The sequence below is a fragment of the Dipodomys spectabilis genome, unplaced genomic scaffold (genome assembly GCF_019054845.1).
Source record: "Dipodomys spectabilis isolate Male_0828 unplaced genomic scaffold, ASM1905484v1 ptg000302l, whole genome shotgun sequence".
Classification (NCBI taxonomy): domain Eukaryota; kingdom Metazoa; phylum Chordata; class Mammalia; order Rodentia; family Heteromyidae; genus Dipodomys; species Dipodomys spectabilis.
Genome location: NW_024870979.1, coordinates 188970 through 215564, shown reverse-complemented (window position 1 = coordinate 215564; position 26595 = coordinate 188970). Strand labels below are relative to the sequence as shown.

General features: G+C 50.4%; 2 protein-coding genes across 3 annotated transcripts in view; one reads left to right on the top strand and one right to left on the bottom strand.

The window, feature by feature from the left end:
* Nucleotides 1–15616, top strand: part of Tmem181 (transmembrane protein 181) — a 39492-nt gene extending 23876 nt beyond the window's left edge. For both annotated transcript variants that reach the window (XM_042702068.1, XM_042702067.1), the window contains exons 7-17: nucleotides 664–744; nucleotides 2353–2452; nucleotides 2954–3084; nucleotides 3286–3377; nucleotides 4845–4902; nucleotides 6203–6305; nucleotides 6629–6680; nucleotides 8624–8706; nucleotides 9752–9841; nucleotides 10506–10572; nucleotides 12753–15616. In XM_042702068.1, coding sequence (XP_042558002.1) covers nucleotides 664–744; nucleotides 2353–2452; nucleotides 2954–3084; nucleotides 3286–3377; nucleotides 4845–4902; nucleotides 6203–6305; nucleotides 6629–6680; nucleotides 8624–8706; nucleotides 9752–9841; nucleotides 10506–10572; nucleotides 12753–12831 — 936 coding nt within the window. In that variant the 3' untranslated portion in view covers nucleotides 12832–15616. The remainder of the gene's footprint in view (nucleotides 1–663; nucleotides 745–2352; nucleotides 2453–2953; nucleotides 3085–3285; nucleotides 3378–4844; nucleotides 4903–6202; nucleotides 6306–6628; nucleotides 6681–8623; nucleotides 8707–9751; nucleotides 9842–10505; nucleotides 10573–12752) is intronic.
* A 1784-nt stretch (nucleotides 15617–17400) lies between these two features.
* Dynlt1 (dynein light chain Tctex-type 1) lies at nucleotides 17401–25494 on the bottom strand. Its single transcript, XM_042702069.1, has 5 exons — nucleotides 25412–25494; nucleotides 22791–22832; nucleotides 18531–18654; nucleotides 18108–18185; nucleotides 17401–17800 (listed from the first exon to the last, which is right to left on the bottom strand). The coding sequence occupies exons 1-5, from the start codon at nucleotides 25436–25438 to the stop codon at nucleotides 17730–17732; spliced, it is 342 nt and encodes a 113-aa protein (XP_042558003.1). The 5' UTR covers nucleotides 25439–25494; the 3' UTR covers nucleotides 17401–17729.
* Between the last annotated feature and the right edge of the window lie 1101 nt (nucleotides 25495–26595).

The following is a 26595-nucleotide window of genomic DNA, read 5'->3' as shown; positions in this document are numbered from 1 at the left end:
AGAATTAATTGAAACAATGGTCTATAAACATCAAAAACAATAAAAAACAAAAGGGTGAAGATGTAGTTCATTGCTTGCCTAGCCTGCATTGAGGCCCTAATAAGTTCAAACCCCAGTACTAAATACACACACATTATTTCTTTTAATGAGAAGTCGACTTTTCACTAATGAAGAGACTTAAAAATCCAAGTGCCCTTGCTATGATTATAGAATAATTTACCTGACTCTTTTCAGTTATTGGCAGTACATCTCTGTTGTTTTGCTTGTTTATTTATTTATTTTGACAGTGTCAGGACTCGACCACAGGTCCTCACGCACACTGTAGTCACTTGCGAGGCTGGTACTCTACCACTTGACTCATACTTCTAGCCCTATGTTTTGCTCATTATTTGGGAGATGGAGTCTAGAGGACTCTTTTACTCGGGTTGGCTTCAAACTTTGATTGTTCACATCTCAGCCTCTTGAACAGCCAGAATTACAGGCATGAGCCACTAGTGCCCAGCTTACATGAAAGTACTGTGGTAGAATTTGGCGACCTGTGGGCTAGTACAAGGGAAAGCCTTTCAAGCTCCTCTAGCCTCACATCTAGACAGGACCATTACCAGTCATCTGGTGACTTCTTTCATCTGCACATCTTTCATCATCCTCCACCTATCTTTTCAGTGGAAGACCTATGACCCTGCCTTTTCTAAGCTGGAGATCTGGTTCCGCTTTGTGTTTGTGGTGCTCACCTTCATCGTCACCGTGAGTATCAAGGGCCTGGCACCCCGCACCCAAGGCCAAGTCAGGGCAGAGCTAGTGTGTGCAGTTATGAGTGTCCCCGTCTGTCTAGACACTAAGACATGGAGACATGCCATCCAGTGGTCTATCCCTTTTCCCTAAACAGTCTGCGTATGCCAAGATGCTGTGGTATAAAAAGTGGTGCACAGTCCTTCAGTAAGGAGTAGTGTGGCAGGTCACTAACTTTTAAATACAATGTCATCGTGGTGCGATAAAACCTCCATTTCACCTGTGTGAAAGGGATTCTGCCCTGTGTGAGGGACCTGCTCTGGAACGGCACTCTCTTGGGTCTTTATGTTTAGGAATCTCAGAGTTTGGGCCCTTCAGAAATAGGCTGCAGAGAAATGGTTTTAGAAATGCAAGCTTTTGGTTTGTTTGGGACCTGAAGATTGCATTGGTTTGGGGAATATCCCTACAAACAGAGGGTGCCAGGAAAGCCCATCTGTGAAGAAGGAGATTTAGAAATTGGACACCAAGGGAGTGTGGTGTGTTCAGTGGCTGAGGACCATCTAAGGGGGATTGTGCCCTCTCCAGAGGCTCTCCTGAGGCTGCTGGAGAAGGTGTGATATTTAGATGTGTCTCTTCTTTGTGGTGATGGCTCCTGTACTGCCATCTAGGCACCCTGGCTACTTGAGAGACTCCCCAGTAGAGGAGAGCGTGGCACATAGTGAGCTTGTGAGCGGTATGTGGCAGGAAGCAAGACACGGCCCTGGAATTGGTCAGGAGCTGGGCTGGTTGTCCCATGCTGAGCCTGGGGTCCCAGAGACTCCCAGGGTTCCTCTAGGAATTGTACCGGTTATGGGGCTGCCGGCATTCATGGCTGGTCTGTTGGAAGTCCACATTGTTTCTTGAGGACTGTCTTCTGCCTGGGATTTTTCTGCACTCTTCTGGGGCCCAAGGTCTGGTACTTGTGGCCCTGAGGCATTCCTAACAGAAGGAACTGGGCCTGACCCTTGCACAGAACTTAGACTAGGGAAGTGGACAAGAAGCAGGGTAGCCAGACTGCCTAGAAAACCATTGGTTTGTGTTGGCTTATAGAAAAACAACCTATCCCCCAAATTTCAGGCCTAAACATGGTACATGTATAGAGTTTGAAAACAGCTTCAGGAGGTTCTTCCAGGACCCACACATCTTCACCAGGGAAGAATTTGAGAATAAACTCAGCCTCTGACTTTTGGCACCAGCACTGTCCTTGGAAGCCGGTACCCCTCTCTGTAAGAGCTGTCCACTGGAGCACGTGGCCTCCTGCGTCCACAGATGTTCCTGTACCCTGAGGAGTTCTGGGAGTGCCATCTGCTCTCAGGCCTGACAGCAGCCTGACCAGGGGGAGGTGAGAGGGATGGGTGTCATTCTGCTTGTAGAGGGTTTATGGCCGGCTGGGCCCCACCTTATCTCTGGCCCTAGGCAGCGCTCACCCATCTCATCTCATCATGGTTGTCCTGACCACCTCCAGGACCCCAGTAGTTAGTTCAGCCAGGACTTAACCCAGCAGATCTAGCCCGGCCACTAATGGAACCCAGTGACCCTGCTGGGGTCCAGGAGGTGAGGGGTCTGAGTCTGTTTGCTTTGCAGTGCCTGTTTGCACATTCCCTGCGCAAATTTTCCATGAGAGACTGGGGCATTGAGCAGAAGTGGATGTCTGTCCTCCTGCCACTGCTGCTGCTATACAACGGTAGGTGCCACTTTTCTCTGAAACTTTCCCCTCTCTGCTTTAAAACTGGCCAGCATCCCAGAGGTGGTCTGGCCTGATGCCGGAAGAGCTCATGGGAGCCCTGGACAAGCGGGTGGTGGCAGGTTCCTGCTCCGCGGGCATCATGTTACACAGGTTGTGGCAGATGCCTGGGTCTTTAACAAACAGCAGTGCTTCCGTAGTTAAAACTTGGATGAGCTGCAGATGCAGCAGTCCTGGGACTTGGCTGAAGGTGCTGGCATGGCTGTCTCTGCTCCAGAAGGCATTTGCTGCCTGAACTCCATGTTTAGAGTTTCCAGGCCACCTCTTGCGTGAGGAGATGACTCAGGGCAGTGTGTGTGCAGTGGCCTTTGGGCATTTGGAAAACAAAACAGCCTTTGGTTCGCTACCTCTGCCTGGAGAGCTCAGAGCGCGTGGGAGTGTGGGGCTCTGTGCTGGGCGCTGGCAGCCCTGCTCTCATCATGTCTGTCCTTTGCCTTCCAGACCCATTCTTCCCCCTCTCCTTTCTGGTGAACAGCTGGTTCCCAGGGATGCTGGATGACTTCTTCCAGTCTTTGTTTCTGTGTGCCTTGCTGCTCTTCTGGCTGTGTGCATACCATGGAATACGAGTTCAGGTAAGCTGTAGAAGGTCCTCCCTGGACTCTGAATCCTGACGGCAGTCTAAGTGAGCGTAGCCTTCAAGCCTTCCTCGGCCTCACACTGGACCAGCAGAGTGCACCTTTGATAACAGTGGTGTGGAATCTCTGATCTGATAGACTGCTAGAGTGAATGCTTTGTAAGAACTTGTTTTCTGTATTTCTTTTTTTTCTTTTTAGGGAGAAAGGAAGTGTTTAACTTTCTATTTGCCAAAATTCCTCATTGTTGGACTACTGTGGCTGGCTTCTGTGACACTGGGAATATGGCAAACGTGAGTACTTCTTTTCCATGTGAAACTGTCCTACAAAGCATGACGGGTGGACAGACCAGACCTCACTCTGTATGTGACCTCATCCAGGAGGAAAGGAAGCATCTGTGCTACAGGAAGTCAGGGGACTGGAACTGAGGAAGTCAGTTTTGCTGGAGTGGCTTGGAGAGAGCACAGTGCTCTCCTAGTCTTAAGATGGCACATGAAAAACACCACAGTGGACTTTCATTTCTCCTGTAGAGAGATGATGTTCAGCTGACGCCCAGGACTGTTCAGCAGATCTGGTTCTCCTGGGCTCCTGATCCTCAGCATGAGCAACAAGGTTTATTCTTATCAGAATGGGCACTGCCATAGAGCCTGTGTCACAGCCTCCAGGCGACCTGTCCTAGGGGTACTCCTGTAGAGTGCTTTCTGGCTGGATACCTCATCTGTCAGTGGCCCCGTGCTGATAGGACCTGGCCCTCTTCTACTTCACCTCCCATCCCTGCCTTCCTGGCTGCTCAGCTGTGCCCAGGTGTGCCAGCAGAACAACTCTAACTACAGTCTAGGGATGTGGAGATGTGACAATGAAATCCCCCTTCCTGCTCCCCCTTCCCCCGCAGTATATATAATATAAGCCAATAAAAATAAAACAACTCTTACTACAGTATAAGGATGTGGAGATGTAGATGTGACAATGAAATCCCCCCTTCCTTCTTCACCCTCTTCCCCCCCCCCCCCCCCCCCCGCAGTATATATAATATAAACTAATCAAAATAAAACAACTCTTAAAAGAATGGTGATTGGGATTTTTCTAAGAAAAAAAAGCACTGAAGTTCTACAATACTGATTAAGAATAGGGAAGATTAGTATTGGGTGTTTTTCACTGTGAAATGTGAAATTTATAATTGCCCTTTTTTAGGACTTTTTTTCTTTTAATATTAATATATTTTTTATTTTTATTTTAATATTATCTTAATTAATGTCACCCCTATCAACATTCTTACCCATCCCTCCCTTCCCTACCCCTTCCCTACCCCTTCCCTTCCTCTTTGGAATTTTGTAGGATATATGTGGGATTTTTGGGACTCTTGACTGTGTTCTCTCCCTCTTCTCCATTTCATTCGCCAACCCCATTCCCCTTGACCCCACCCTGCCCCTTTTGAGTACCCATTTCCTGGTGTTTTGTTAATCTTTGATTTTGTCTTTCTAAGAAATTACATTGTTTGAATTCTCCCTTGAATCTGCTATATTTCAGTTAATACATTTGTATACATTCGCATACCATCTAATGTATTTACAGATGGCATTTATAAGCTAAATGTACCTCCACATATAAGGGAGAACATGCATCCTTTGTCTCTCTGGCCTGCTTTACTTGCTTTTTTAAAATCTTTCATTGTTGGTAGCAAGTACTATTAAAATGTGGAGTGAGAAAAGTGTAAAATGTAAAGCTTGTAATTAATTTGTGTTTTAAACATCTTTTTAAAGAGCTAATGAATTACATGACCCCATGTACCAGTACCGAGTTGACACCGGAAATTTTCAGGTAAGAACTGTTAATGAAGCCTGAGAATTTTTTTTAGGTTCCATTTTATGAAATGACTGAATTTTGTAACTTAAATTGTGCTGTTGATATGGTTTTGCTAAATGGCTGAGCAGAAGTACAGAGAATTCAAAGGTAGAAAATTTGGGGAAAGTGTTTTGAGCAATACAAAAAATAAAGTTTTAGGGCTGGGAAGGTGGCTCAGTGGTAGAGTGCTTGCCTTGCATGTCTGAGGTCCTAGGTTCGATTCCTCAGTACCACATAAACAGAAAAAAAGCCAGAAGTGGCTCTGTGTCTCAAGTGGTAAAGTGCTAGCCTTGAGCTAAAGAGTTGAGGGACAGCACCCAGGCCCCGGAGTTCAAGCCCCACAACCACACAAAAAAATAAAATAAAAAAAATAAAGTCTTAAAACTGTCTTGCCTGGCACCAGTGGCTCATGCCTGTAATCCTAGCTACTCAGGAGGCTGAGGTCTGAAGATTGCAGTTCACAGTCAGCCTGGGCAGGAAAGTCTGTGAGACTCATATTTCTCATTAACCAGCAAAATGCTGGAGGTGAAATTGTGACTCAAATGACAGAGCGTTAGCCTTGAGCATGAAAACTCATGACTAGTACACATATATGCATGCACACAAAAACTGTGTCTTGACTACCAGTCAAGACACATACTCTCTGGTGGAAGTGCTGGGACAGAGAAGGAGAGGGATTCTGGTACAGGAAGAGAGAAGAGGAGTGGAGGCGCACCTACGTCAGGGTAGGATTGAAGGAGGGCTCAGCACGGAGAGCACTCACCCTTGCAGGGGACTGGCCTTGGCCAGGGCTGCTTGGCCGTTGCCCTTAGAGGTGGCTTTCCTGCGTCAGCTTGTAGCAGTGCTGCCTGTGAACCTGTGGTGTCCTTCGCACACCCTCTTCTTGCAGATGGAACCCAGGTCTGGGGCAACTGAGACTTGCCTAGCACTGCATAGCTCAGCCCCACGTGGGGCCCGTTAGGCACAGGCCTCTTCTTCACTGTTGGGGCAGGGCCTGGGCCCCAGCCAGGGAGAGAGAAGCTTTGGCCACCTACAGGTGCTCAACACTCTGACCCCAGGCCCTGGGCAGCCGGCAGTGGGCACAGTGCTGAGGAGGATCGCCTTATTGGTCCACTGGGCTGGCGATACCCTTGGGTGGGCAGCCTGTGCTCGGGGAGCCCCTCCTGGTTCTGTCTGCGGTCCCTTCTAGTCTTTGCAGGGGAGCTCCCTTTGGGGGTACTAGAGGAGATGACCCCAAGGCCTGCCCTTACCCAAGTATCCATCTTGTTGATTCCAGGGCATGAAAGTCTTCTTCATGGTGGTGGCAGCTGTGTACATCTTATACCTCTTGTTCTTGATAGTGCGGGCATGTTCTGAGCTCCGGCACATGCCTTATGTGGGTGAGTGTACTGCAGGAACCCCACGGGTGGTAGCTGGATTCTCCCAAGCCAGGGCTCTTCAGGGAGCCGCAGGAGGCCCCGTGGTGATTGGCCCTTGCGAGGGAGCCGTTGTGTGGAAGCCAGTGGTCCAGCTCCTGCCCAGCAGTGAACACTGCCTGGGGCCTTCTGGGGCCGCATGCTCATCCTTAGTCAAGACAAGCTGCTGGCTGAGCAGCTTGACCCTGGGGTCAAGCAGAGCCGAGAGTCCTAAGGGAGGGCTTGCTTTTGTTCTTAAGATCTGAGATGAGAAGGAAATTTGCTCACAGAGGTACTTTTTTTTTCAGATCTCAGGTTAAAGTTTTTGACTGCGTTGACCTTTGTAGTGCTTGTCATTAGGTAAGATTTTATTTCTAGAACCTAGTAACACTGCATTGTCACTGTCCTGAGTATCCAGTCACTCTTGTGTGGAGCTCATTTAGGGTACTTTGGCCCCATTCCTCCAATCACAGATCCTGAGCCCCAAGATGGGGCAGCTGAGTATGAAGGGTGCCCAGAGGATGCGGGCTTGTGTTGTGTGCCAAGCCCTTGTCTGCGTTGCTCTGGTACTTGTCATGAGCACCAGAGAATTAGGGCATGCCAGGCGGCACGAGGTTCACCGGACCTTTTGGTATTCTGAGGACCAGCGCCTGTGTGTGACTTAGTGCCGTGGAAGTTGGGGAAATGGTGGGTAGCTGCAGGCCAGGGAGGGAGCTGTGAGCTATGCACCAAGGCCCCTAGGCGGGAGTTATTTAACTCCATCCCAGGTAACCGGTTGTTGAGTTTGTCTCCATCTAAAATCAAACCCCAGATGGAGAGGAGATCTAATTATCACATGTCTCTTTTCCTTGTGTGGATGGCAGATGAGCAGATGTGGCCTCTTCCTAGATGGAGCACAGGCCTCCAGCCTCCTGGCCCTTGGCCAGGTTTGGCAGAGTGGCTCTGGGGCCGCAGCCTCATTGAGAGCGAGGATTCGCACTCTGAGTGTGAATTCAGAGTGAACCCGAATTTCAATCAGTGTCTGAGTTCACGGGAGAACACGCATGTGTGTTTAAATGTGTCCATCAGTCTCTTCTCTCTGAGGTGTGGAAGCCTCTGGCCCTTTTCCATACCCACTCACACACACACAGCCCCCAGCCCACACCAACACACCTTTACTCACACCAGCATAGCCCCTCACCCACACCAGATACCACAACCCCTTCACACCATCGCACCCCCCCAACACAGATCTCACACCAACATATGCACTAATACACACCCTCACACACATTGGCATATCCTCACACTATCACACACCCTCACAGTAACACCCACTCACACACTTAACACACCCTTACATATGACACAGGAACATACTAGCCATACCCCCTTCATCTGCACTAATACCTCACACATGCCTCCTTCCACACTAACACACCCACACTCAAACTGCCCCATTCACACACTAATACTCTCTACACACAGCATCCCATCCCATCACCCAGCCCATGGAGGACAGTGGAACCAAGTAAACAAGTAGCCCTGTGCCCCAGTGAGAGCAAGGTGCCATGCCCAGGACAGTGGAGGCAGTGGCCGCAGGGCTGGGCCAGCTTGGCGGGAACAGCTCTGAGTAGGAGGCATAGGAGTTGTGGATGTGGGCGTGAGCTCCATCAGCAGAGGCCTACAGGGGTGGGGGCGGGGGAGGGGGGGGAGCAGGCCACCAGAAGAGCATGGTCTAATCTCTGTACCATGCATCTTGGGGCTCATGCAGAGGAGAAGGGGGCTACCTTTCATTTTTATTGGCCAGTCCTATGGCCATGGGAGGTGTCTGTAGGGAGGAGGGGTCCAGGTCATCTTGCAGCTTGGGGCTTCAGGGGGAGCCTGACCCACAGGACGGATGGGAAGCGGGTCCTGGTGCAGAGGGACTCTTCAGAGAGTGTGGTGGCAGGTGTGGGGGCTGAGCAAGTGGGGAGTGGCTTTCATTGCTGGGTGGGCCGCTGTGGCCTGGAGGGGGTGCAACTGAGCAGTGCCCCCCTCTGGAGACTGACCTCTGAAGTATGCACCAGGAAGAGAGGAAGGAGGAGAACATGCCAAGCTTGCACCAGGCTCGGATGGGCCACCATGGCGCTTATGCCTCAAGTCGGCTCACCCCATCCTCCAGCCAGCAGGGAGCCAGCCCTCCCCCCAGCACGAGGGCCCTGGAACAGCAGTCTCAGAGAAGTGTGAGTGGCTAGACCAGGCGCTAACAGAGTGCCAACAGTGAGGTGACGATAATGCCACTGTGCACTTTGACAACTATCTCTGCCCTCTCCTTTTTCCAGCATTGTCATCCTTTATTTGAGGTTTGGAGCACAAGTTTTAGAAGACAACTTTGTAGCAGAACTGTCCACTCACTACCAGAACTATATCCTTCTCACCGGCAGCAGGGGTTTGGGGGCGCTGGTAGCACCTTAGGGTGTGGATGCTGCAGGACACAGATCGGCTCCCGTGACCTGGGCTCTGCTAGCCTCGGGGCCTCATCACTCTATCCGTGCTAAAAAGGGACTCTTGGCCTGGCTTCTGGCCTCCTGCCAGCTCTGTCAGCCCACTCTGAGGGTAGGAAGCTGGAGCACACTGCGCTGAGTCACTGTGGGGCACAGCCTGGAGCCAGACAGGACTTCCATGCTTGGAGCACCCCCCACCCCCGCCCCGCACTGCTTTCCTTCAGTGGGGCAGGACCGTGCAGCTGAGTGACATGAGGGTCAGTCCAGAGCTGCATCTCCCCTGGCAGAGCATCGAGCTGATTCACATCCCCCTTCCAGCAGCATCCTCATGTACCCCAGACAAAGTGGCAGGTTGAGTCTGTGGACAGAAGAAGGGGCATCCTCCATCCTCAGGCTACTCAAGGCCAATCAGCAGCTTGCTCCTCCCAGGCTCCCTGTCCCATTCAGGGGCTGCCGCCCTCTCCCTCCTCATGCGGGGTGCCTTGAATTTTGAGCCACGATGTCTCTAGAACTCTTGCACAATTTTTCAGATCTTTGTGACTGAATTGCTTACCACACTTTTGTCAAATCTCACAGAGGTTTGCAGCTCAGAGGTGAAGGATTGCTTTGAGTTTATTTCAGGGTTTTGTTGTTTGTTTATTTATTTGAGACAGGGTCTCGCTATATAACGTAGGCTGTCCTGCAACTCATGAGCCTCCTGCCCCTTCTCCCTTTGCTGTGTGGTGTGAGGTGGTTTTGGCAGCCCACGTCCACAGAGAAGAAAGGTCACAGTTCACCTGTATCTCCTGTGAGCCTGGAAGGCTGCTGCAACCTCCAGCAGTGGGCTTGAACTCTGGCATCCTGGTGTCCAGGCTGCGGACTCTAGCGGTTCTGTGTTAGCACTAGAAAGGACTGCTGGTGGTTGGGGGGAGGCAGAGGCACCAGTGGATGTGTCAGAAACCTCATTCCTCCCTTGACTGGCATCACCAGCTGAGTTCTTATCTTTCTATGGATTGCTGAACTTTTATCTCTACACTTTGGCCTTTGTGTATTCTCCATCAAAGAATGCTCTGTATGGTAAGTTACCCGGGCTCTAGGTTGCTGGCTAGGCAGCTGAAACAGAAGCCTGTGTTGGTTCAGAGCCCACTAGCGGTTCTCCACAGATGCCAGGCACTGGCTTTTGGTGCCTTCTCTTTGGGCACAGAGATACCAGGCAGTTAAACCAAGACTGTGGAGTCTTGATCACAGCACAGGTGCACTACACCTGGAAAATGCATTGTAGCATGTGATAACCAAGTTTGTTTGGTTAGTGGGTCTTAGCACAAGCATCATGCCCACCAGTCATATGAAATAAAATGTCATAACCATGCAAAGGGGAGCCCAAACTGTAAAAAACAGAGCCTCTCCAGAATAAGAGCCTCACAGGAGGAATGGGAGTGAGGGACCAAGTGTGTCTGACAGGAAACAGTGCTCAGCCTTCCTCCTCCTGCGCACCTGTGACAAAGGAACAGCCTCATTACAGAGAGCCCGGGTGAGCCAGGCCTCGGGGGGCCCCACTTATGTCTTGCTGCTATGGGGCCTTCGCTGTGGTTCCCTGCTGATTCCTACAGGCGTCTCTTCCGGTGTGCACAGTGCCCGGGTAGATGCATGAGGTGACCTGTTCAGGTGCACACAGACAAACACATAGTTTCTGGGCTTCTGTCTTGGCTAAAAATGTTAGAAAGGCTTCTGTTGGTTTCAGAGTCTCAGCTGAAGGATAATCCTGCATTTTCTATGCTGAATGACTCCGACGATGAAGTGATTTACGGGTAAGTCATGTCCCCAGGAGCACTGTGGCCTGGCTCCATACAAGTACTGGACCCATGCCACTAGAAGACCATTACCTGGGCTGGGTGTGGGGAGGTTCTGGAGATCCACAGCATTCAGTTTCTCATGGTTCAGGCCCAAATGTAGTGGTACTTTATTGTGCAAAACACCAACAGCATGTAGTGACTAAGTACAGCGGTACTCAGCTTGTAGTTACTAGATGTAGTGGTACTCTGTGTGCATAACACCCACAGTGTGTGGTGACTAGGTGTAGTGGTACTCTGTTGTGCAGGATGCTCATGGTATATAGTGACTAGGTGTGGTGGTACTCTGTTGTGCAGGATGCTCACGGTGTGTAGTGACTACATGTAGTGGTACTCTGTTGTGCAGGATGCTCACAGTGTGTAGTGACTAGGTGTAATGGTACTCTGTTGTGCAGGATGCTCACGGCGTGTAGTGACTAGGTGTAATGTGCTCTGTTGTGCAGGATGCTCACGGTATGTAGTGACTAGGTGTAGTGGTACTCTGTTGTGCAGAGGATGCTCACGGTGTGTAGTAACTAAGTGTAGTGGTACTCTGTTGTGCAGGATGCTCACGGTGTGTAGTGACTAAGTGTAATGGTACTCTGTAGGACGTTCATGGTGTGTAGTGACTAGGTGTAGTGGTACTCTGTCGTGCAGGATGCTCTCACGGTATGTAGTGACTACATGTAGTGGTACTCCGTTGTGCAGGATGCTCACGGTATGTAGTGACTACATGTAGTGGTACTCTGTTGTGCAGGATGCTCACAGTGTATAGTGACTAGGTGTAATGGTACTCTGTTGTGCAGGATGCTCACGGCATGTAGTGACTAGGTGTAATGGTGCTCTGTTGTGCAGGATGCTCACGGTGTGTAGTGACTAGGTGTAATGGTACTCTTGTGCAGGATGCTCACGGTGTGTTATAGTGACTAAGTGTAATGGTACTCTGTAGGATGTTCATGGTGTGTAGTGACTAGGTGTAGTGGTACTCTGTTGTGCAGGATGCTCACGGTATGTAGTGACTACATGTAGTGGTACTCTGTTGTGCAGGATGCTCACAGCGTGTAGTGACTAGGTGTAATGGTGCTCTGTTGTGCAGGATGCTCACAGTGTGTAGTGACTAGGTGTAATGGTATTCTGTTGTGCAGGATGCTCACGGTGTATAATGACTAGGTGTAGTAGTACTCTGTTGTGCAGGATGCTCACGGTGTGTAGTGACTAGGTGTAGTAGTACTCTGTTGTGCAGGATGCTCACGGTGTGTAGTGACTAGGTGTAGTACTCTGTTGTGCAGGATGCTCCTGGCGTGTAGTAACTAAGTGTAGTAGTACTCTGTTGTGCAGGATGCTCACGGTGTGTAGTGACTAGGTGTAGTACTCTGTTGTGCAGGATGCTCCTGGCGTGTAGTAACTAAGTGTAGTAGTACTCTGTTGTGCAGGATGCTCACGGTGTGTAGTGACTAGGTGTAGTACTCTGTTGTGCAGGATGCTCCTGGCGTGTAGTAACTAAGTGTAGTGGTACTCTGCAGGATGCTCAAGGCATGTAGTGGTACAGTGAGTGCAGGACACTCAAGGCTGTAGTGGATAGGTGTAGTGGTACTCTTGTGCAGGATGCTCACGGTGTGTAGTGACTACATGTAGTGGTACTCTGTTGTGCAGGATGCTCACGGTGTGTAGTAACTAAGTGTAGTGGTACTCTATTGTGCAGGATGCTCACGGCATGTAGTGACTAGATGTAGTGGTACTCTGTTGTGCAGGATGCTCACGGTGTATACTGACTACATGTAGTGGTACTCTGTTGTGCAGGATGCTCACAGCATGTAGTGATTAGGTGTAGTGGTACTCTGTGTGCAGGACACTCGTGTGTAGTGACTAGGTGTAGTGGTACTTTGTTGTACAGGATGCTCACGGTGTGTAGTGGTAATCTGTTGTGCAGGATATTCACCGTGTGTAGTGACTAGGTGTAGTGGTAATCTGTTGTGCAAGATGCTCGTGGTGTGTAGTGACACTCTTGTGCAGGACGCTCACGGCGCGTAGTGACCACAGGAGAACTTCTCTCTGGTCTTACATCTTGGGGTGGGATGCTCCCCAGGGAGCTGTAAGGTGAAGTCTTTGAGAACAGTGGTGAGTGTGAAGGAATCCCCAGAGCGGTCTCATTACCACAGGAGCGACTGTGAAGAAATGCCCCTGCAGAACGGCCAGGCCATTCGTGCCAAGTACAAGGAGGAGTCGGACAGTGACTGAGCCCTGGCAGTGGGGGGAGGCTGAGGCCGAGGCCTCTCCTCAGCCACTGCAGCCCAGCCCGCCACCTGCGTATGTTCACACTTCTCATAAGCAAAGGTTTCCTGTTCTTTATTTGTTTACATATTCTTAAAAGAAAAACCAAAACAGAGCAGATTTTAATGTGGAGCCAAGCAACATCATCAGGGTGGCTGCATTATTTGAGGAGAGAGGCTGATGAAGAGGTGGAAGCTGTCCAGTGAGAAAGAGCATGTTTTTAGTGTGAGAAATTACTATTTTTTAGAAGAAAGAATTACGTATTTTGTTTTCTTTTTTGAAAAATTCTCCCTTGCCTCCTTCCCTTCCTCGTGGTACCACTGCAAGGGCAGCCTTGTCTGTGGTCCAGGCGGCGGTCCTTCCCCAGGGCTGGCGTCCAGGCCTTTGGAGCCAGGTCAGTAGTGCAGTGTGGTGAGCCATGTTGGTGTGACTCCTGTAACTCGTCATATGCCGGCCCGACCCCACTACTGGAGTAGAAGCGAAGGGCCATGAGTTCTGATTGGTTGGGAGCTGACAAGACAGGAAAGCTACTTTATACATTGCCAGCCCTGGGCGAGGTCTTGTGCCATGGTGCTGTCCGGGTGTCTGTGCATGGGCTGGGGAACGGGACCCCTCCATGTGAACCCCATGAAACATTGCTTTATAGCCAAAAAGGTTTTCAGTTTCAGATTTGAAAACTATTTGAAGAGAAAGACATTTCAAGCCTGAGGTCCAGGTAGCTTGTTTGGAGTCATTCCCGCCTGTGGCGAGCCCTGCTGTGGTCAAGTGAGCCAAGTGTGTTGCTTGGGGCTCTTAACACCCCATTGCTGACAGCTCGGTTCTTCTATCAGTTCGGGACAGAGTCGGGTGTGGCTGTGTCCTGTTGCTCCCTACCACGCGCAGCAATGCTGGCTGACATGTGGCAACCCGTCCTCCTTTCTGCTGCCATCTTGGTGAGGTTGTACTCATCTCTGCACCAGCGCTCAGATGACCACTTAGAGCTGCTGTTTCCACTGCCTCACCTGGTGCCCACCAAGACCTAGACAGGCTTGGGGAGACTGACATTGTGACTTCCCGACTTGTACTGTTTGATCCTGTGCTTCAATACGGATTCCACTGACATCATTTAGAAAACCTTGTAAATATGAATGAAAACAACTATACAGCAAGGGTAGCTCAAGTTTACATGACTTTTAAATTTGCAATGCTGTGATGACTTTGATTTCACGTACGTGGAGATACTGATACTGAAAAAGTTTTTCTGTTACCAAACTTTTGAACTTCTAATAAGATTACTCCAACTTAGTTTTATGTACACTGATGAAGACTGACTTGTACTGAATGGCATATTCTAATATGTAATATAGTTTATATGTTTTAATCATTATAAAAGTTGTCTATGATTCAGATGCTATTTATCACTACGTGTAAGATAGGTGAGGCATTTAGCCATAGACTAGCACTTTTGAAAACCTGTCTGTCTTGGATAATGTACTCATAAACTGATTGCTAATGTCTTTATATTTTGATTCTTCCTGGCACCAATGAAATGAAAAATATAGGAGTATTTTTTGTTGGAAACAAAAATATTTCAGAGAAAGTACTTAAGGGGAAATAGTTCTTTATTAAATCATGTGTTTTTAATTTGTCTTCAGAGTTTCATGTAGAAACACAATATATACTGTATGTAAAAATTTGCTTACAATACATGGCATTTAGCTGTAGAATATGTGCCATAGCTAGTAGGTAAAAACATTTAATGTCTGTCAGAAACTGGCAGAAAGTCTACCAAAACAAGAAAATTGTTTGGCTTTTAGTCTAAATTTTGCAACCTTTAATTATAAACTCGAAGGGCTGGCTTTAGTTCTTTCATGGTAATGGCTTGATTTGCATCAACTTTGGGATAGTTTTAATATTGGTCCAGTCATGGGGGACCTGGAAGATGAACAGAGACACTGCATAGCTTCCCTAGGGAGTGCTTCACTATCCATGTGGATAATCGCTCTGCTTGATTTATTATTAAATCATTACAACAGTGAAGTGGTGCCTTTAAGCCCCATCTAAAAGCCTAGAGGATATGTGTGTGTGTGTGTATGTGCGTGCGCGTGTGCATGCACAGGCGTGCGTGCATGTGTGTGTGTGTATAAATAATGTATATAGTTTTCAAGGCTTGGAAGATGGTCATTGTACATAATTACAGATCGTAGCAAATTCAGACACATGATGTAAACTCAGTGCACTAAATGGAAAGGTTATAAGTATTTCATGAACTATTTATAAAAGGCCCAGCTGTGATAAATAAGTTACAATGTAGCCAGCAACTTATTTCCTAAATCTTCTTCACAGGAAAAACAGGCACCCATTAAAGGGAAAACTAAGAGGGACTTCTGAACATTAGGGTAGACTAAAGACATTAAAGCATTTATGGGTTTGAGGTTTGAGAAGCCAGTTGCCTTACAGGTTGGATGGGGAGGGGGCAGAAATCTGCTCCCCAGGCCAAAAGGAAATCACTTTATCTGTGACATCTTGATGAACAATTTATCTTGATGTGATGTTTGGATGTATTGGGAAGTGTAATTCTGTCCTATGAAATAGAGGGATTTTGCTACTGAAAACTGCCTTTTTACAAAAAGATTAAATCTTTGTAAAACAAGCTTTATGCTCAGAAGGAGAGCTCGCATTATGCATTAGTATGGAACTGGAGGACAGCACGCCTTGAAGGTGGCTGTTGTAATCAATCAGGAGGAAGTAAATAAATGTTTATTTATAGCAAGCAATGCTTCTGTGTCAGATCTGTTGTCACTGTGACACAAACCCGAGAGGACCCTGTAAAGGACGGGAGCTTTATGTTGTCCGTGGTATGGAGGGCTCATGAGCCGGTTCGTGCTGTGGGCCTTGGGGAGGTGCAACATCCTGGCAGCAAAAGCAGCACTGAACTAAGTCGCTCATCTCATGGTGGCCAGAAAGTGGCGAGACAAGAAGGGGCCAGGGCATGAGCTGGCTCCCAAGGACAACTCAAGTGACCTACTGACTGCAGGTAGGCCTTACCTACTGCACCCTTCCCAACAGCACCGCGAGAAGGGAACTGAGTCCATGGGCTTCATCTCCTATGCAAAATGTAACTTCATTCTCTTACTCCCTTTCCAGTAAATGCTAAGTGTCAGACATCCAGCGCTTGTACGCGCGCTCTCGTTTGCCCTTTGCCCGCAGCATTCGTGTGGCCTCATCGGTCTGTGGAGACGAGTGGGCTGTTCATTTTGGCAGCTCTATGGCACCATATTGACAGCACATGCTGCCTGGGCGAGTCCCATAGGGACCCCAGAGGACTAGTCTTTGAGTCCACCTCCCCACTGCCCAGGGCTGCGTGACTTTAATCTGATGTTACCTTGGTTTGGGGGCATGGCCCTTTATGCTCATCTGTTCTTCAGAACAGTGACAGTTGGTATCGCCATTATACATACAAAGGCACAGAGATGTTAGGTGTGGCTTGGTGGGAGTCTGAGTTGGTGGCTCCACACAGCTCTGAGTGACTAGTTGAGCTCCACAGAGGGGCCTGTTGTGTGAGGGCTCCATGTGGCCCTCCTCAAAGCCCTTCTGTTATTTGTCCCTTGTCTGCCTTGTCAGGCCAACTGAGAGGCCTGGCCTGAGACAGGCAGTCCCTGGAGACCTGCTTGGACGTAGGTGGGACCCGAGTTCGTCACCTCTGCTGTGCCATGGCTGCTCTCATGACTTTTTGGCTGCATAGGGCACCCCTGCACTCACTGCAGAGCACTGAGAGGCCCCCGGGAAACTCAGGTGCACAGTGGAAGTGGGGTGTCTCATTGAGGTGCTCAGGGCACAGCAGATGTTCCTTTCTTTTTCAAACAACTGTATGCTTGTTATACAAATAAAGTGAACCACTGTGAAAGCATTTCGTAAGCCATAAAGTACTGAAACGATTTGTGATTGCTCCAAGTAACACAGGACTAAACATTAGAGTCGCAGCCTTGGACCACGTGTGCTAGAGCTTCCAGCTTGCTCACTTGCTGTCCCATAAACTTCCAGGAGGAAAAGAAGGGTAGGGTGCTCGGCCAAGAGGTCAGGGCCCTGCCCCATGAGGCAGTCAGCAAATCGTCGTCCTGGACAGGACTATGCAGAGGTGAAACTTTTTTGCATGAAGGCATTCGTTTGTATCACATCCCTAAGAGATTCTAGGCTCTTCCCTCTTGTTTCTGCCTCACTCCTTATGCCATGGTGCCAGCTGAGGCATCAGTACAGGAAGACCACAATGACGGGATGGGAGATCAGATCTCCGCACTTCTCACCTGCAAGGCTCACAACCATGGCTGCCGTCCCGTCACTGTGAGAAGCAGGCCGAAGCCGCAGAGCGAGGTCTGGCAGGACCTGGTCTGGCCACTCTCTTCCCTATTGTTGATGCGGCCAGGGCTTCCATGCCTCTCGAGGGCAGCACAGAAGAACTGAACTTGACTGGATTCAACTACTTGTGTTTTATGGATTCAGAAGGAACTGGGCAGAATCATTTGTGATACTCTACAGGCTTTGAAGACCAACACAAAGTTTAAATTTGAATAATTTATTATACTAACAAAAGTATAAAGTATGGAAAATTAGTGTATTTGAATCATTTCAGAAAGAGAAAGTTTCCCACTAGCAGATTTCAGTTTTTAGCACCTTTGAAAAGAAATACAGGGTTAAGACGTGGCAATACGGGCTGCATACTACAGAGAATTACTGTCTAACTGGACAGTCATTTGGTTTATTTCTCTACATGTTTGAAGACTGCCACAACACACGTGAAGAGGAGGAAGGTGTTCACTGAATTCACAGCTGGTGGTTAGAAGATGGAGTAGAGACGCGACATGGGAAGCCCAGGCTGGACGCGGGGGTCAGATGGACAGCCCAAAGGCACTGACGATGCAGTACATCGTCTTGTTCTCCCATCGCACGGTGCAGCTTCCTGGGGGTACAGGGGAGACAGATCAGCAATAAAATGAGGAACCTCATCTCTATACCAAGCCAACATGCCAGTCCATAGCTCTTATGAGGACTTGCTCTTTCTTAGTGTGCCCTAAGAGGTCAAGGAACTTTTAGAAGGTGCACTTGGAGACACAATGCATTCAAGCATCTGTTACATAAAACACTAGCTATCAGCATGGTCCAGGAAGGTCACTGAAGACAAGAACAAGGTGTACCACACCACCAGACTTTACAAACATGCAATGACAAGATGGTTGGGCCCGTGGTGGGGAGCACGGAAAGCATACCGTCAGTGGAGCTGTCCCAGAAGCAGGAACTTGCTGTGTGTAATCCAGCGCCATTCTTTTGCATAATGACACAAGTCACTTAAATTGAAACAAAATGTAATCAGAGGAATCCAAGTAGCATACAATTCACACTGCCCATGCCTAAGGTATGTCTATAGACCACAAGGCTGACATTCCTAATAAAAATGATGAGGTAGGGGCTCCTTATCTCATCTGCTGGCAAATTCCACCCTCCCCTCTTTACCCAGGGCCTCCAGTCAGATCCTGTACAGTCCTGCCTGGTGAGCGCACTGCAGCCACACAGCCCTGTGTGTGGTAATGCACACCACATAAGGGACCTCCTGGAGTTATCAAATGGCCTTCTGGTACCTGACACATTTGGGGCTAGTATTTAAAGAACCACCAGAAACAAAAATCCATTACCAATGTATTTGAATGGCTTCCCCAGCTTGGTGAGTTGGCTTAAAGTTTGTTCTACAACATTTGTGGTCCACTGATTGACCTTGCTGTGCTGGTAGGCATTACCACCGATGGCGCTTTCAATGGCCTGGAAAAAAAGCACACAGGGCACAACCAGCACATGCACAGCCCCTTCCAGTCCATACCCAACCGCCCGCCAGAGGCACTGACAACAGGAAACATGGAAGATGCGAGTTCACACTTGATCATGAACGCCTTCACAGTACTGTTTAACAGATTCTATTGCACTTGAGTAAGCTACATGCTGGCTAGAAGATCCTGGAACTTATGTAAGGGTCTGTCAAATGTGTTTAACATTTTGACCTAACAACTGGGTCTTGATGTTCACTGCCGTTTTAATCTAGAGATAAACAACACTTTTACTGAGGCTAGAAAATATTTTACCTTGCCAAGTGCCCCTGTACCCCCTTTTATTCTATATGTGCATGCCACTCCTAGGGCTTGAACTAAGGGCCTGGACTATGTCCCTAAGTGTTTTTGTTCAAGGCTAGTGTTCTACCACTTGAGCCACAACTCTACTTCTTGCTTTTTAGTGGTGAACTGGAGATAAGAGTCTCATGGACTTTCTTTTGGGGGCAGGCTTCAAACTGATCCTCAGATCTCGGCCTCCTAGATGGTTAGGATTACAAACATGAGCCACCAGAGGCCAGCATCCTTTCATTCATATATATATCTATATATATATCTATATCTATATATATATAGATATATATATGCACATACATACACACATACATATATATATATATATATATATGATATAGTAGATTTGTTTTTTGTTTTTGGTCAGTCATGGGGCTAGAACTCTGGGCCTGGGCACTGTTCCTCAGCTCATCTCAAGGCTAGCACTCTACCACTTGAGCCACAGTACCACCTCTGGTTTTCTGGTGTTTAACTGGAGATAAGAGTCTCATGGATTTTCCTGCCTGGGCTTGGCTTTGAACCTCGATCCTCAGATCTCAGCCTCCTGAGTAGCTAGGATTACAGGTGTGAGCCACCAGTGCCCACTTACTTATTTTTTGTCAGTGTGGGGCATGAACTCAGGGCCTGGGCACAGTCCCTGAACCTCTTTGTCCTCAAGGCTACAGCTCTACTACCACTTAGGCCACAGTGCCACTTCTGGGTTTTTTTTTTTTTTTTGGTCAGTCATGGGGCTTGAACTCTGGGCCTGGGCGCTGTCCCTCAGCTCTTCAACTCAAGGTCAGCACTCTACCACTTGAGCTACAGCGCCACTTCCAATAATGTTTTAAATTGCCGAGGTTCTGAGTGCTCTATATAGTTTTTTGTTTTGTTTGGGGCTTGAACTCTGGGCCTGGGCGTTGTCCCTCAGCTCTTCAACTCAAGGCGAGCGCTCTACCACTTGAGCTACAGCGCCACTTCCCACTTCTGGTTTTTGAATGCTTATTGGAGATAAGAGTCTCATGGCAACTTTTCTGCCCATGCTAGCTTCAAACCATGATCCTCAGAGCTCAGCCTCCTGAGTAGCTAGGATTCAGGCATGAGCCTATGGCACCTGGCTAATAGATGTTTTTATCTAATACTAGCAGTATATATTATAGTTTATATCTATTATATCTATATCTATTATAAGTATATGTTGTATTTATATATACTAGTATATACCTAACAGTATGTGTTAGATGAATTGCTGGCTATTTGCACAACTGACAACATAGGAATCTATCCATGCAGTCTCGTACTCAAATGTTTTTCTTTTTCTAAGCCATGTTTCTGGGAATGTTACAACATGAGTGCAGTTCTCTCCTTGACATTTTGTGGTTTTTTTTCTTTTTTTTGGGGGGGGGGGGGGTGCAGTTGTGGGGCCTGAACTCTGGGCCTGGGTGCTACCCCTCAGTTCTGATTCAGCTCAACGCTAGCACTCTACTGCTTGAGCCACAGCACCACTTCTGGCTTTTTCTGCTTATGTGGTGCTGAGGAATCAAACCCAGGGCCTCAGGCATGCAAGGCAAGCGCTCTACCACTGAGCCACCTTCCCAGCCCTTCTCTCCTTGACATTTTGAAAGTTTTGATGAAATGTCCTCATTTTCAGCGTCCCTCTTCCTGTGCTGTGCTCTGCGATGTGGGAGGCACAGCTCACCGCCTGCTCCGGCTAAGCTCGCTGCCGTGAGATTCCCACCAAGTGACTTTGCTCTTTCCCTGGCAGTACCCCTCTTGCACGGATGCCTGTTTGGCTTTGAACCATTTTTTTTCTACTCTTGTGCCAGAGCCAAATACTGCATTTTCAAGACAATTTATTACTTAAAACTGGAAGTTCTCAGAGTTGCGATCTGTCCTGAGATGGGCAGAGAACACAGGAGTCCAGGGCCTGAGCTGCTTGTGGAGGGTGTGATGGCTGGGTGGAGGAATTTCCACCTCCAGACCTTCCTCCTCATGCCCTGCATGTCCGCCCCGCCTGGCTGAGGACGCTGCAGTCTCTGGACCCAGCATTCTTGCTTTAGAGACTCCAAGGTACCTTTTAGATCCTGGTGTTGTCCAAGAGGGACGTGCATTGTTCACAGCCAACTCTGCAACCCTCCCTGTGCATGTGGAAATTCACTTTTTCAGAGAGGAAAATGGCCCTCCAGTTTTGCATCCACTTAAATTATGTCTACCCAAACTAAACAAAAGTAGCTTGAGTACAGACCGAACTACTACCAGGGCAAACAAGCTGCAAAGGCTGGTGATACAAGTTATGGGACATTACTGTTGCTCATGCTTCCCAGGAGGTTGGTGATGAGTTTGTCGGTTGTACCTGCCACCTGGTAACCAAGGCAAAACTGGATGCAAACGACCCAGCCCACCTCTCCTGTACCCCACCGGTTCCTGTGACCTAGCCTGCCGAGGGTCTGATGGTGAACAATCTATAACAAAAGACAATCATTCTGCTTTTGGACGCTTCACAGAAGAGGCTGGAGCTGTCATTCCAGCGTGATGCCATAATTTGTGCCCATCATAACTGACACTATAAGGATAGCTTGCATTATTACATAAGGATCCTCACACACCCTTCAGGCCAGATCATCTCATGACAGTGAGTGTTGCTGTGGGCATCCAGGCCAGCCTTGCCTTGGCAGGGAAGACCTCTGGCTTCATTTCTGTCCGAGAAATGCCCGGCTCTCTGTACAGTACTTTGTGCTGGTCCTGCAACTCCCCACATACTTCATGCTTGCCACCACAGGGCCTCTGCACGTGCTGTCTACAGCCCACAGTGGTGTCGTCCTTGTCTGCTACCAACTCCTCCCAGGGTCATCTTCCCCCTTCAGTGCTCCCATAGTGCCCTGTCTGCGGCCTGGCCACACAGCAAAGGCAGGCTAACAGTCAGTGAGTATGTGCTCCGTGCCCTTCCGCCCCCGCTGTGTAACCTCCACGAAGGCCAGCACCCCAGGGCGCCCTCTTATGCACATTTCCTGCATCTGGGGAATAAACCAAGGCCTGTGGCACACTAGGCACACAAACACTGTACCACTGGAGCCACAACCCCAGCTCTTTTGTTCGTATTTTTTTTTTTTTTTTTTGTATTTTGTTTCTGAGAGAGTCTAGGCTGGCCTCAAACCGCCATCCTCCTATCTCAGCTTCCCTCTCCCATGAAGCTCGTATTATTTAAATGAGCCACACCCTGCTTATTATATGCCTTCTGAGTCAAAGAAGAACAAATCTCCCTCTGGTCTTTCAGCTAAGGGGAGTTTTTATGATCCATAAGGACACTGAACAGTTTCAAACCGCATCACCAGATCCTACCAGATGTACAACTCTCCTCGTGCTCAGCTTCATTGAGTACATTGTATGTCGTGAGTCTCTAGGCTAGTTGCAGAATATAGTGTGGAAACTTTCAGTAATAATGCCACATGAAATTTCCTATCTGACTTCACATTATTTAATATGGGAGTCATTCTTATCTACATAGTCATGAAGTAAAAATGCTAACTGAAATGCTGAAACATATATAGCTCAATTGCTGGAACTATTCTGAGATAGTTTTTAAGAACATGAATTTTTTTTCTGTACACATTCCCCAATTTTTTTCAGATTTCAGATAACTAAAGAACAATCAAATTCTGAATCTAGCACCACACAAGATACTTTAATGACCCAACAACAAAGAATAAAAGTTGCCAAGTTAACTGAAGACATATAGTGTAGTAGTATAGCAGTCTCACTCCCGTGCGCTGTCAACACTTGACCAGCAAGCATACTGTCTCTTACCTCTTTGACAATGTTGCTCACTTCGTCAACCACAAAAGAAGTCTGCAAGGAAGGAGATAAGTGACTTGTTTAGAACTGCTTCCATGGCAAGAAGAAAAGCAAACAGGCAATGTACATAATTTAGAAATGAAATTAGCCAGGTGCCAGTGGCTCACGCCTGTAATCCTAGCTACTCAGGAGGCGGAGATCTGAGGATTATGGTTTCCCAGACAGAAAAGTCGGTGAGACGCTTACCTCCAATAAACTACTCAAAAAGCTGTAAGTGGTGGAGCGCTAGCCTTGAGCACAAAGAGGCTCAGGGACAGCTCCCAGGGCTGGTAAGAAAGTGGGCTGGAGATTTAGCTCAAGTGGTAGTGCCAGCTTCGCAAGGCCGAGTTCAGACCCCAGTGCCACCAAAAATAAAAACAACAAAAAGATTTTTAGAAATCACCTAAGTAATCCTCAGTTTTCTGAAGATTATGAAATTCAGAAATACTTCCGCAGCCACCGAACAACACAGAACTGAATGCAATCTCAGACCATGACACATGCAGATCATTTAAAGCTATTTTGTGTAAGTCATACTATAACCAAAAATTTCCCTTAATTATTATCAGTTTTCTCTTTTTGGTGCTGGTCCTGAGGTGTGAACTCAGGGTCTGGGTGCTGTCCCTGAGCTTTTTTGCTCAAGACTAGCATTCTACCACTTGAGCCACACAGCTCTATTTCCAACTTTTTTAGTTCATTGAATAGAAGAGTCTCATGGACTTCTCTTTCTGGACTGACTTGGAACTGTGGTCTTCAGATCTCAGCCTCCAGAGTAGCTAGGATTACAGGCATTGGCTACCAGCACCTGGCTAAGACTTCCCTAATTCTGTCTCTCCTTACACTGTTAAGATCATTACCTAGTACCGATGGTTAGTGAGATACTCAAATGCGTTGTGTGTTGTGTATAAACTATGTGAATTTGCTTAAGCAATCTAATATTACTTGAGGAGGTCAGGACATTGTGCGCCCTCGCTGGGCGGCTGGGCGGGCGGTGAGGTGGCGTGGTGGCTCCGGGAGGCCCGGCCCTCTTAAGGAGTCCATTTGAAAGTTGTAGCTTCTCCTCTCTGGTGTAAAGTGACTAGAAGGCTCAAAACTTAAGTCTTCTTTTTGCCATTATTAGTCAAAATTTCAAGGTTTATGCTATTTCTGGAGCAGGTTTCCTCATGCTGTTTCAGGCTACTTTGGCCAGCAGGCAGCAAGTCTTGTGTGTGTAGGCTGGTACACATGCAAGTTTACCCTGAAGATGCCCTGGGTCTCCTGCTGAAAATGCCCTGGGTCACGGTGCTTAGCGAGACCAAGCTGTGGCTGCTGAGGTGGCATGGACTCAGCTGGCCCCTGGGGTGCGCAGTGAATGCCCCCTGGTGAGCTGAGGGCAGGCCGCCCGCACGGCAGGTCTTCCTTCCTGCCAGGCCGCTGTCCATGCGCTGCTCTGCCCAAAGCCACCTGCCCGTCACAGGAAGTCACGCACACGCACACAGAACCAAACCTGGGCGGTGGCGGAGTGCTAGCCTGGGCCACGAGAGCTCAGCGACGGCTCCCAGACGCCAGGGTCCAGCTCCAGGACCCGCAGCACGAGATTAGTCAAAACGAGAAAAAGAAAAACGCAGCTGGGCGCAGTCAGAGACGATCTCACTTGTGGAAGTTGAAAGGATCCGCGCAGGTTCCACCACGATCCCCGGTGGGCCCGCGCGGGCAAGGCAGAGCCCTGACGGCGGACACCAGCGGCCCGACCGGACCCCCGGACGGTGCCAGCTTCCACGCCAACGATGACCGAGGGCGCGGGCCTGGCCGGGGCCGGGCTCGGCGGCGCAGAGCGGGGCTCCGCGGCGGTGGGGGCCGTGAGCTCGGCCTCGTCACGGCTTCCTTCCAGGAAGTTTCGGCCTCGCGGCGCCCCGCTGCGGGCCGGTGGGGAGGAGCTCCTCCCGCGGCGCCCGGCGCTCCACACCGCCGCGACCGGACCCGGCCCAGGCGGCTGTGGAAAGGAGCCGGCGCCGAGGCCCCGGCCCGGGCTACCGAGCCTCCTTCCGCCCCGCACACGCTCCGGGCCGCACGGCAGCGCGGGGCTCGGGGCTTTTCGGCCCGCTGCCCGGCCGGGCGGTGGAGGGCGCCCGGCGCCGGGGGCGGGGACCCAGAGCGGAGCCGAGACAAAGGCAGCCGCGGGTCCGCCCGCGGGCAGGGCCGGCGGCCTGCACGGGGCCCCCCGGCCCCCCGGCTCCGCACCCCGGGGCGGGGACCCCCGGCGGCTCCACCGAACAAGGGGCGGGGTGGTGTCACACACACACACCCCCCCGCCACCGGCGGAGGGGGTCGGGCGGGAGGAGCCGAGCCCGGGGCCGCGGTCCGGGCGCGCTCCCCGCAGGCCTCCGGGTCGGGGGTCGGGGGCGCGGTTCTGCGATCCGGCGCGGGAGGAGCCGAGCCCCGGCCGCCGCCCTCCCCGCGGGCAGCCGCCGCAGAGCCCCGCGGCCCGGCCCGGCGGTCTTTAGAGAGTCCGGCGAGGACCACCGCAGTCCGAGGTCCCCGGGCAGGGCCGCGCCCCCACGCTCGGGGCCGTCCGCTCCCCCCCACCCCCGGCCGCCCGCCCGCCGGGCGGTTACCTCCTCCGAAGCCTGGAAGTCTTCCATCTTCACTCCAGCGCCTTGCTTCCGCCGCCCCGAGCAGAGCGGACTGCGCAGGCGCGCGTAGGCCCCGCCCTCTCCCCGCCCACACGGCCCCGCCCTCGAGCCCGCCCCTCGGCGCCCCGCTGCTCACGGGCGTCAACGCAGCGGTGCGCTGAACCGCGCCTCAGAGCCAACCTCGGCCGCGGGCCCGGACGGGGGGCGTGGCCGCGGGCCCGAGGGGAGGCGTGGCCTGCGCGACCCGAAACAACAAACCGCCCGCTGACTGTCGAGGCGTGGCGCGCGCCGCCCGGGGGACTGGGGTTGGGTCCCGGCGGGGAAGGGCCCACGCAGGGGCCTCAGCACCGGCCTTCCTCGAAGCATTGCAGTCTGGAAAGCGAGTCGTGCGGGGTGGATGGTCAGTATTATGCTTTAATAGAATGCCGTGGCCGCGGGCCCGCTGACGCCGGACCGAGCCGGGCCCGGACTTGTCTGCACGTCGGGGCCCGTGCTCCGGCTCCCCGGGCACTTGGATCGGGAGCCTCCCGCTCCCGGCCACCTCTCCACCGCCGGCCTCCGGGACGCGGGGCGGTCGGGCCCAGGGCCGGGGAGGATGAGCTCCGGGGCCCGCACGGCCTGCGGCTCCACCGCGGGGCGCTCCCCCCGGGCCACTGGAGCCCTCCCGGGCTGTCCTCTGCCCTGGCCCCGGCCGCGCTCCCAGCGCTGGGCTCCACGACTCGCTCCCGGGCTTGCAAGGCCCTGGCTCAGCATCTCTACTAGAGGCCTGCCTGTCCGCCAGCCTTTCCGCACTGGTGGCTTTCTTTGTGGCGCCCGTTGATGGAGTGTCTTCGTCCATACTCGGCGTTCTGTGCAGGAAGGAACTTTTTATTCTCTGTTGGGTGCCTGTCCCTGACATGGGGCCGCGCACAGTAGGTGCACAGTTAACGTGTATTGTTTGAAGGGATGATTTCTCCAGTGTGGCCTCCACCTAGATGGAGAAAACCATGGAGTGGATTACGTGCGCACGCGCGCGCACCCAAGGCTGCTCTGCCCTGCACAGCGCCTGAGCAAGGACATCAGTGGGGTCAGATTCTGAACTCTATTTTACCTGTTGATTTTCTTTGTGTTATCTGGCTTCGGTTAACCTGTTTCAGCGTTTCAGGCTTGGGCCTCAGTCTACACGA

Excerpts from the sequence above, each read along its gene's own strand:
- Dynlt1 (XM_042702069.1), bottom strand. The coding sequence starts at position 25,438 with ATGGAAGACTTCCAGGCTTCGGAGGAG. Across the intron at positions 22,833-25,411 it reads ACTTCCAGGCTTCGGAGGAG|ACTTCTTTTGTGGTTGACGA; the intron begins GTAACCGCCCGG and ends CCTTCCTTGCAG. Across the intron at positions 17,801-18,107 it reads CTGGGACAGCTCCACTGACG|GAAGCTGCACCGTGCGATGG; the intron begins GTATGCTTTCCG and ends CTGTACCCCCAG.